Source organism: Phodopus roborovskii, unplaced genomic scaffold, assembly GCF_943737965.1.
Source record: "Phodopus roborovskii unplaced genomic scaffold, PHOROB, whole genome shotgun sequence".
Classification (NCBI taxonomy): domain Eukaryota; kingdom Metazoa; phylum Chordata; class Mammalia; order Rodentia; family Cricetidae; genus Phodopus; species Phodopus roborovskii.
The window spans coordinates 104187-115621 of record NW_026125946.1 but is presented as its reverse complement, the minus strand read 5'-3'; the positions used below and the strand labels follow the sequence as shown (position 1 = coordinate 115621).

The 11435-nt window shown below is 40.6% G+C and overlaps 1 protein-coding gene across 1 annotated transcript; it reads left to right on the top strand.

The window, feature by feature from the left end:
* The first annotated feature begins 6956 nt into the window (after nucleotides 1–6956).
* Nucleotides 6957–7940, top strand: Hapstr2 (HUWE1 associated protein modifying stress responses 2). The gene has a single exon (XM_051179121.1). The coding sequence runs from the start codon at nucleotides 7040–7042 to the stop codon at nucleotides 7868–7870; it is 831 nt and encodes a 276-aa protein (XP_051035078.1). The 5' UTR covers nucleotides 6957–7039; the 3' UTR covers nucleotides 7871–7940.
* Nucleotides 7941–11435: the final 3495 nt, after the last annotated feature.

Here is an 11435-nt window from a genome sequence, read left to right as displayed (position 1 = left end):
TGTCCCATCAACAGTATCTTTCTATGTAATTCAGGTAGTCCAGGGCTGCTGTAAACTCATGACTCTCTTGTCACAGATTACTTAGAACTGGTACTACAAGTGTAAACTGCAATTCCCAAACAGGCATTTCTAATGAAAATCCATACACACAAAAATATCTTTATTCATCAGGGAGATGCAAATTAAAGCTGCTTTGAGATTCTGCCTCACCAGATTCAGAATGGCTATCAAGAAAGCAAACAAAAATGCTGAGGAGGGTGTAGGGACAAGGAACCCTTACACACTGTGGCAAGTAACAGAATATAAATTAATGGAAATCAATTTGGAAGTTCCTCAAAAGGTTAAAGATAGTACCATCATAGATCCAGCTATACCCACTCCAGGGTGTATAACTAAAGCTTGCAGTAGATGTACCTGCCTGCCCATGCTCATTGCAGCACTAATTATAAATATGAGGCAATGGGCAAAGAATATGTGGCATATGCATACAATGGAAATTCTGTTAATGAACAAGCAAATACGTTGAACAAACAGTTCAAAAGAAGAGATACAAATGTCCAATAAATATTTGGAAAAACTATTCAACATTCATAGCCACTAAGGAAATGTAAATTAAAACTGCTCTAATGTTATATCTCAGTCTTGTCATAATGGCTGTCATTAAGAAAACAAATGAAAACAAATGCTGGTGAGGATAAGAGGAAAAAGAGCTATTACTTGTTGCTGGTAGGAATGCAAATTGGCCCTCAATATGGAAATTAGTGAAAAAGAAAAAAATAACTAAAAATAGAATTGCCACAGGATTCACCTTTACTGCACTTGGGCATGTATGTGAAGAATTTTAAGTTGGCATACCATAGAGATGCTTACATATCTATATTTATTGAGTCACTAGTCACAATGGTCAAGATAGATGTTGGTGAACAGATGAACAGATGAAGAAAAATTGCTACATATAGACAATGGAATTTTATTCATCTGTAAAGAAGAATAAAATTATGATGTTTGTAACAGAATGGCTAGAGCTAGAGATCATTATGTTAAGCAAAGTAAACCATGCTCAGAGTCATAAACATATCATGTTGCTTCTCACATGTAGAATCTATCTATAGTACATAATCTGTATTATGTATTTAATAGTATATATTTCATATATAGTGGAAGTATAAATAGGAGTATGGCAGAGGAGGAAGAGTTCTAAAGGAAATATGTGTGGCATGACAGCAGAAGGGATTTGGGGAGGTGAGAAGACCAACAAGAGAGGAGTAAATTAAAACAAAGAATAGCAGTACATATGTATAAAATGGCATAGCAAAACCCATTAGCTTGAATGCTAACCAATGGGGGGGGTAAGGATAGACACTATCACAGAAAATTTTCAAAAGTCAAATATCTCAGTGATGGAGCAGAGGCAAAAGGATTATATATTTTCATCTAATTTTACAGCTAAAATCTAGGGTCTGTTAGCCAATTCAGTGAGTTAAAGAAGGTCATTTCTGTAAGATCTCATAAATATGAATAACAGAGCACATTTAAATTGAAAAGCCTTAGCAATTTCTTTTGAACTCTAGATATTTGTGATGCCATAGGAAGTTTACAAACTGTACCAACAAGTAAATATCAAACTTTTCAATTTTCTAGAAAAATTGTTTATAAGAAATCACTTGTAACAAAAAGAATATCTGGGGGTTATCTGTGATTTTCTCCTTCATATTCTCTCTGGTGCCCTTTTAAATAGATAACTAAAATTAGTTCTAATTTCTGAGAATTTGATAAAATTCCTGATGCAAAAATTATTAATATAGAGTAGCTTCCAAGTGTCTTGATCTAAACAACAGAGTAGACAAATCCAGTTGTCTATTTTTTCCATACTTGCACATGAGTCCTAATTTTTATAAGTACTGGCTCTGACTCAAAGCTAATCATATTTAAAAATTTTGCCTTATAAGACTTTAATGTTGTGATATGGACTAATCTCCTACCTGGTTAAAAACTGATATATACTGCCCTTTATACAAAGAAGAGGAAAGATTCATATATCAAGTTGATGATAAATGCATAAATCTGTTTGAAAGGATACACAAGAAAAACATGACACAATAATATGATGTTTAAAATCTAAATTTAAATTGTTAATGAAATGTGAAAATAGCTACATGTACATAAAAATAGTGAGTTTTGTGCTACATTAGACCACTGTGTGCTTTCCTAGCATATTGATTGTTTTTCTGATGTACTTTAAAAAACCTCAAACCAATTCTGCTAATTAAGCTCTCCTTGGCCAGGAGCTCACTTGGATCTCTGACAGTTCCTAGTTAAAGCCCAGTTTGTGGTTTTTGACAGCAAACCAAGACCCTCTTGTCTGCTTCAGGAAAACTGGCTGGTTTTCATCCCTGGCATTATTCTGTGGGTATCCTCATCCCAACAAGTCACCAATTGTCTTTACCATGACTTACAATTGTGCCAGATTTCTTTTGGTCGCTTTAAGACAGTGATATCCGTGATAAAAATTTTTCTTAATTTGGCTTTGGTTTATGAAAAATAACCTTAAGAATAGGAATAGATTGTATAGTAAAATGATCATATACGGGCAAAAGCTTTAAGTTTTCTGTGTATTTCTTGTAATTAGTCCACCATATAAAAGCTAAAAGTAACACAGAAAAGTGTAATATTTTACAAAATGAAATGTCTAAAGTATACTTTAAAAAATAAAGGTACTTGATATGAATAAAATTCAGCATTTCTTGCAATTTTGTTCACTTTCTAGCATGTCTAGAAACTGGAAACAAGGGTGAGTCAAAGATGTTCAGTACTTGTATTAGTAAATCTATCTCGTTTCCCTTTTCCTATCTCTTTATCAGAAAAAAATGGTCTAAGTATTTTATAATTTCTTCATACATAATTTGAAAGACTTCATCGTATTTTGATTTTGAAAATATATTACTTAAAGTAGCTGCTTATTATATCCCTTACCTCTTTATAGAGCTTCAAAATAAGATTGAAAAAAAAAATGACAACCCTTGTAAAACTTGTTTCTCTGTGTATGGTCTCTAGTAGTGTCCCTGAACTAAAACTTTCAGTCTGTGACCTTGAGAAACCCAGAAAGTAAATAGAAACAGTAGAGGACTGAAGGTCATCTTCTCTACCACTATCCAAAAAGGGTGTCAAATATTCATTCTCACAGGTACGTGTCTTCATAATTAAGGCAGATGGGGACTAAAGCAAAAGTAGTGTATAATGGGGGTGGGGGCACAAGAAGGCAATAATTTTGAATGTTTGACATTTGTTTTGAAACTACCTTACTACCCTATACCCTTTACCATCTGTCTGTTATCCCTCCCAACACCCACCTCTGTCTTCCCACAGGGCTCCATTGTCTGCAGTTCCTGTTTCTCAGGGGCGGAGCTGTGGGAGGCAGCCATGGGTGCCATAATAGGCACCTGCGGCCAGCACAATGGGCTGTGGGTGCTTGTGGGAGAGACAGATTGATGTATTGTGCATGGGGGAGGAGGGCTGTCACTTGAATCCATGTGAACCCAGGCTTTAGGGGCAAGGGAGATTGACAGCTTTTGTAGGTTGCATTTCTTTTTCAAAGCTTGGCTTTAATAGACAGTAAGTTTGGGGCCCCAGGCTTTCACTCCCATAATTCTAACAGGGCAATCACGAGCATTCAGCATTTCTTTTTACCCCCCTTGTTCCGCATTAAATGATTTCAGTAAAGGAATGTGCAGCATTAATTAGAATTTGTTAGCAGATACCAAGGGGAAAAGTTTCTTCACAACAACTATAGGAGGTGTCATTTGTACAAAGACTTTTTTGTTTTCTTTCCCCATTACATTATCACTGCAATATGTAAGGTAGTGATTCTTTTCATTTAAATTAAGTGGAAAGCTACTAAATCTTGTTTTATTCTCCAAAAAGAATAAGGTCCTTAACACTTATCTTTTAACTTCTTTCATTTCCTAAGGTTGGTGTTTACTTTTGCTTTCAGTCCAACCCATTTACTGGTCTGTGAGGTTGTGTATCCAGTTTTGTGTACCATTTAGCTCTTACAATTGCAGGCAACCCACTGTACTGATATATAAGGATTGTTACCAGGTAAAAGTAGCCACAAATAATATTGGAAATCATGAATATACCACTCCCCTTTCAGTAATGATACATTGAGAAGTGCCAAAGATTAGAATCTGCTAGGCTTGTATCCTAATGTTTCCAAAAACTCTTTTTCTCTAGTTGCTATTTAACCTTATATGGAAGGATAGGGCAATGGCCAAGGAATATTTTTTTCTCCATAGAAAACTCATTCCTTAGCTATGTGTATTTTTTAAACATCAGTGTCACACATACATAGACAGCATCATTTTCTTACAGTTAGTTAAAACGATCTCTTTGTATAATTTTTTTTTTAAATTTGCTGACATTTCAGGTTATCTAGGATGAAATCCAATCATACGTATGTATGTATTTATATCCACCCCATGAGCATGCTCTTTGGTGTCTGGGGAACTGATAATACTGACATTTTTGATGTGATTCTTCTAACACCTCTTCTGTATAAAATTACCCCTCCCCAGGAAGGAGTTGAAAGCTAATTGAATTAGATTTTTTTTTTTCATTTAACTGTTTTATTTAAATGTGTCAGGGTCAACAGTGAAAAAATATTGATTAGGCGTATCCTTAATTCCCAGAGAGAACATATTCCCACAGAATTACCTGACTGTCTATAATAATAATTTGGTGCAATGGCTTTAAAAGTAGTAGGGTGATAATAATTAGGATGTGTGACAGAAATTTAAGTGATGGATTCAACATTTCACCATGCCAAGTGGGGGCTAGTCAGCTCTAAGTACTAATTAACTAATTAATCAGGTGCTGAAACCAAGTGAATGGAGGATACCAGCCAGACAACTCAAGCCCAAGCAGAGGGTTGCAGTCTTTAAAAGACACTGCAGTCTTTCTTCTTAGTTTTTAACCCAATCAGAAATGGGAGAGAGAGAAAAGGGGGTGGGTGTGTGGCAAAGGCTTTTCACTTAGAAAAAATAAATCAAAACATGTACCTCTCATAATAGCTGTAAGGCACCCTGAGTAGGGCTGTGGCTGATTCTTAGTCAAGAAGTATCTTAGATCTGTCTGGTTGGGGCTGGGGGTAAAGCGAATTCTGCCTTCCTGGGGTTTACTTCTATAATACCTAGATTTTTTTTTAACATAGGAGAATGAGTAACATGTCTCTTTTGGGGAGCTGATCTTAGTCTTTTGCCTCATCCTTCGTTTATGTAAATGAGAAGAGTCCAATTACACATATGGAAAAAGGGTTTAATGAATCGTGAAAAGCCCGGTTTTGGGAGAAAGGGCACAATCTCTCGCCCTTTTTTCCCTCCTTCTCCTCTCCCCTGCCTTGCCCCTCCCCCTTGTCTTTTACATTTAACTTAGAAACATGTATTTCTTTTAAGGATGATGATAAAGCCTAATGATTTGATCATTTTATTTAACATTAATTTTAGTCCTTAAGAATTATCAAATATTTTCCTGGAAGATTAAAATTTATGTCTGTAAGGCTTTCTGGATACTTAGCAAATGCTCTGCAACAGAAACTACAAAATTATGACTTTCCTTACTAAATTTGAACAATAAATGTACTACATGTTAGTTCCTCCCTTTTTTGATGATATTTCTTCTTTTGTTTGTTCTGGATTTGTGTGCAATGAAAACGGATTGCAACATTATATGGAAATTGATATTGAATGCAAAGAAAAGACAATAGTTTCCCATACCATTGTGGCTTAGTTTGTATTGAATTTTAACGCTGGAATTTTAAGGTGTTGGAAATTAGGCAATTCTTATTTTAGTTTCTTTCCAAAACGATTCTGAATTGTCGATACAGTAGAAAATTCTGCTTGAGCTTTCTAATTTTTTTCTTAGTTTCTTAATGTTGGGATATTGATCGTTGAAAGTGGACCACACAGAACCCCTCCTCCACCCCAGTTCTTTAAATGATATAAACCTTTATTAGAAGACTAAGGAAACCAGTGTCGTGTCTGGTCATCACTCAGAATTTGGTTAAATATGCAATAGCCCCAAAGAAGTATTGTGCAAGGACAGCAGGGGGCTTCTCAATCTCTACCTTCAAGTGCTTCACAGAGACCTGTGCTCTACACAGACCTAATCCAACCACCTCACTGGGCACTTGAGGAAACTGAGGCCAAGGAGGGGGCACTTTTCTAGTGTGACCTTTTTCTCCCTCTAAAAAATGCTGTCTGATTCTTGCCACACATTTTTCCCCCAAATGTGGAAGATGTTGCCAAAGAGTCCATATCGTCTGCCTAGTTCACAGAAGGGACAGGTCTTTCCACTCTACCCCTCAGCCTCCCTGGATGTGGCACACACCAAGAAGTTGCCCCCCAAATCATCTGTGGCAACACGGGATGTAAAATTTCATCAGCTCATTTGGATAAAGCCGACCCGTCCCCCCAAAATGTGTGCAAAGGGAGCCCCCGCGCTAGGCGAGTGCTGCGTGGAGGCAGCGCTGCAGCGGGCCACTTCTGAGCCTTCAGTGCGGCAGGCGCGGCGCTAGCGAGTGCTGGGGCGGAGCGGCCAGCCCAGGCCTGTACCGGGAGGCTGCGAGGCCGGCAATGTAAGCGGACAGCCCTAGCAAACCGCGAGCCCGGAAGCCAGGAGCGCAGCGGCGCCGGCGGCGTTGGGGTTATCTCCCGGGCTGCAGAGGCTGCAAGCGCGTCACCGTCGCCGGGGGGGCCGGGCCGGCGGGCGGGGCGGGGCGTGGACCAGGGCCCCGGGCTGCGCTCGCCAGAGCAGTTGGCTTCTGGGCCCCCGCCGCCCGCGCGCCCGCCCAGCGGCGCCCGCGAAGGCGGCGGCGGTGGCCGTGGAAGGTGGAGGGCAGCCCCCGAGCCTGAGGTGAGCTGCGGCGGAGGTGGAGGCGGAGGCGGAGGCGGAGTGGAGGTGGAGGTGAAGGGGCAGCAGCCACAGTCGGCAGCGGAGACTGTAGTGGAGGAAGGCGCGCGCGGCCTGGAGGAAGAGGAGAAGGATGGAGGAGCAGCAGAAGGACTGTGAGGCCGAGGTCGCTGAGCCTTGGTTTTCTAAGTGGGAGCGCCAGTGCCTTGCTGAGGCGGAGCAGGAAGAGCAGCTGTCCCCCGAGCTGCAGGAGGAGGCGGCTGCTGATGCGGCTGGGCTCAAGATCGAGAGGCAGAGGCTCTGGCACCTCTTCCAGATCTCAGCCACTGCGGTGGCCCAGCTCTACAAAGATTCCGGGTGCCAACAGCCAGGACTCTCTATGTGGGACCCCTTCCAGAATGCAGCCATGGCCGTGACCAGCCTCTACAAAGAGAGCGGGGATGCCTACCAGCGAAGTTTTGAGCTGGGTGTCCAGGTTGGCTACCAGCGTCGCGTTAGAGATGTGCTGGAGTGGGTGAAGAAGGGTAGGAGCATCATTCGCAGGGAAGACCTCATAAGCTTCCTCTGTGGCAAAGTACCCCCCGCCCCTCCCCCGCCACGCACCCCCAGGACATCCGCTAGGCCACCCTCAGCTGCCTCCAGTCAGGGTGCTGCCACTGAGTCCAGCGCACCTGTGGACGTCGACCTTCAGCCCTTCCACGAGGCCATCGCCCTCCATGGCCTCAATGGCGCCATGGCAAGCATCAGTATGCGATCTGGAGCTCCTGGTTCCCCATCTCAAGATGGAGGTATTGCCAGCAGTGGGCGTAGGAAAAGTACCTTCCTTGAAGATGATCCCAACCCCTTGGGCTCAGAAGAACTGGCTCTCCGCCTGGACAGTGGGGGGATCCGAAAGCGTACCTCGGCCCAGTTTGGTGATACCACCACAGACTCTCCATCCCACAAGCGCAACCGAATGGTCTAAACTGCCTCCTTGGTTGGCCACCATCCACCACCTTATTGCTTGACAGTCAACTTGACCACCAACATGCTTGTTGAAACCATACCAGAGACTGCTGTTCTTCCTTAAATTAAAGATTTCTATCAAGTTTACCATAAAGAAAATTTAAAGTATTCCTATGACTCTGACTTTCAACAGAACATCAAATATCACATAGTTAGCAAGATCATTTAAACTTTACTGCAAAATGTATCCAGTGAGGGTGGGAGCCTGGTTTATCTTATTCAAGTTGTATTTCTTAGCACCTAGTACAGTTGTTGGTGCTCAATAAAATGTTTGTTGAATGAATACATGTGACCTTACTTTAAATTCTTAAAGGGGAAACACATAGTTGTTTGATTGTAGAATAATTTTATCCTTTCTTATTTAGGTTGTTTGTTTTGATAGTCATTGCTAATTCATTTACATTGTACCAAAATGTGTTGTTGCTGGTTTAGTTTGGTTTGGTTTTTCAAGACAGGGTTTCTTTGGTAGCCTTGTCTGTCCTAGTACTATCTTTGTAGACCCAGCTGGCCTCGAACTCACAGAGATTTGCCTGTTTCTGCCTCAGGAATGCTGGGACTGAAGCCTGGATCATTGCACCAAAATGTAAGATTAGACATACTTATGAAATTTGGAGTCATCTGGTTTTACCCACTCTGCCATGCACCCAATTTCTAGAAAGAAACTGTGGAATTAATGTACTTTAGGCTTTTATTTGTTTTGAAACAGTTGATTTTGATGATGGGGGTGTGAGTAGGGGCTATAATGTTGGGATAGTTATAAGTGATGGGCTTATAACTAAGTGGGCTTATAACTAAGCTGAGTCAGTGCTCACTTTAAGAAAAGGAAACTAAATAAGACAGTGTCCTTCATAGCCTTTTGCTTAGAAATGTAAAAAGTTTCTATTTCTGAGGTTACAACTTCATGGGTTCTATTTTACAGTAGCAGACCAACTAGAAATAACTGGGTTTTCTTTAAGAGGATGCCATGGTATAACTAACAAACAGAATATATTCTCTGTACTGAAAGGAGCAATGGTAGAACCCTAGCTCTACAAAATAACTGGATGGTTTTGGGCAAATCAGCTAATATTCATTGGCCTCAGTTTGTTTCTGTAAGTAGAACTATGTGTCTGAGAGGGTCATTTCAGATAACACATGAAGTTCCTTTTTCTAGTGTTAACAGCAGTGCTTAGCTCACCGAATCTTTTCCCTCTATAAATACAAGTCATTCAAACACTGACGTTCATATTTTAGCAAAGGCAACAAAAGAAATCAATCTAGGAATCAGCAAACAAAACCATGGTATTTCTACTTGAGCTGAAATATTACTGTCATATACGTTGAACTTCCCTAAACATCACAGTCTGTGTACTAATTGTAACTATGTTGAGCTCAGCACTTAGGATCATCATGTTCAATAAATACTAGGTTATCCTTAGAGACGCTGAAATTGCCTGGAGAACACACTTTGTGACCAGGGGTAACGGCTTAAACGAATGTGGAGAGAGGGATAAGTACAGAAAGGATATGGAAGTAAAGATCCTAGGATAGCTAAAAGCCTAAAGTGGTTTGTCATAAGAGTGGGGTGCGGAGGAAGTATGGCTGGTGAGGTGGAGGTGGTAGAAGTGAGATTGTGGACGGAGCACAAGGACACTAAAAGACCCATATATTCAGGGTCTTCCAAAGTCCATGCACAAAATATTACAGTTTTATTAGAGGCACCCTGCCTCTAATAAAGTTCACATCAGAGTTGTCCCTGCTTCATTAATGTGATTGTGTGGAAAATTCCCAGTTGATGAAAATGTTAAAAAGAACATTAGACTATAAAGTGAATTCACAGATAGAGAAGAAAAAGAAACAACTTGGCGTTGTATTTAGTAAACACTAAGGTTCTGTCTTAGGACCTGAGAGGAGATGTCAGCCATAAAACCTTCCTTATCCTTAAAGAGTTCACGCTGTCTTGGAAGATAAAATATGTAGCCAAGCAGGGACTACTAGCTGTGGAGAAAACACTTGAGAACTGTGTAGAACTCAAAAGAAGTTTTCATTGTTAATAATGTCACAGCTTCTGGTAAAAGGTGGCATTTAAACTGGGTCCAGAATAATGAGTAGCGTGAACCATCTTTGGAAGATTGTCTAGTATTATTTGAGTAGGAAACAGTATAATGGGTAGGAGGGATAGGGCCAAAGTTTAGAGGGTCTCAAATGGCTACCCACAGATTTTTATCTGGGTCCAAGGGTGATATCTCCATCCAAACAGTACTTTGGGAAGACTGGCTTTGGCAGTAGTCCTGCTGTCCAGAAGCAAGATACTGGAGCCGTGGGCAGTTCAACATCTTTACACGGTGTTCTTCTCTGGGGCCATTGCCCTTTGGTTAACCCAGGCTGAGGCGATATACACTCTGATAAGACTTTCTTTAGGAAGCCTTTGTTCACACCAACCTTCCAAGCCATAAACTGTAGGAGATACAAAGCACATCAAGTGAATTCTGTGGTACTTCTTCAAGCCTGAGAAAGCATTCAGTTCCAGTTGCAGTCTCTTTCGGAATATGTTTTTTACTTCCTCTTTGTTTCTACTACTTGAGGGCATTCTTCTTGTGGAATCATTGTGGGAATGCTGGGTACAAACTTAATTGAGAATCAACTGTAATTTTAACAGGTACAGGGGAGAATTAGAATAGGGTATGCCATTATGAGAGTAGGTATTTGTTTGTCTTCCTTCCTTTGGTATGACCAGTAAAGTGTCTCATTCATTATGGGCATACAATACATATATTTTAAGAGCAGATGAGTAGAGCATCAGCTAGATTCAGGAATGCCTATGGCCTTCTCCCATTCCATATACTTATGACCCCAGAATTGTACGTGATGTCCATGCCCTTATTCCTAGATTATTACCCCTGCTTGCCTTTACCTTAATTTCCCATGAGAGAGTAAAAATGCTCTCTGGCATGTTGTGAATTTGACAATTTTAGAGCCACCCACCAGCTGACTTAAAAATTTCAATGAGGGGGTCCCCAAAACTACCTATTTTCAGGAGGTCTGTAAGTATGAGGCATGAAGTCTGCATGCGGGCCTGATTCTGAGATATGTGATTGATTCAAGGGTTTCATTTTAAATTGATCATTGGAGAATTTTCTGTGTGGGTGTAAAGAGAATCTACCTATTTGTAGATAACATCTTTCTCATCATCTTGCATATTTTGCACATTTTTTTCTTAAGTTCAAGTAAAAATTAAATGTGTGAGCCATGTGGGGTGGCACATGCCTTTAATCCTCGATCTCAGGAGGCAGAGACAGGTGGATCTCTTTGAGTTTAAGTTTCAGGCCACCTGATCCACACTCCATACCACCTAGAACTCAAGACCCTGTCACACAAAACAACAAACTCTGTATAGGAGCTTGAGAGAAGACTTGTTTCTTAACCTCTAGCTGAATATTTTATACACTAAGCCGCTACTTTCAAGTAAAACAAATAAAATGATGGTTTGAAAACATTGCAATTACACCGCTCTAGCTCTCATGAAATGGTGGAGCAGGTATTGT

Excerpts from the sequence above, each read along its gene's own strand:
- Hapstr2 (XM_051179121.1), top strand. The coding sequence starts at position 7,040 with ATGGAGGAGCAGCAGAAGGACTGTGAGGCCGAGGTCGCTGAGCCTTGG.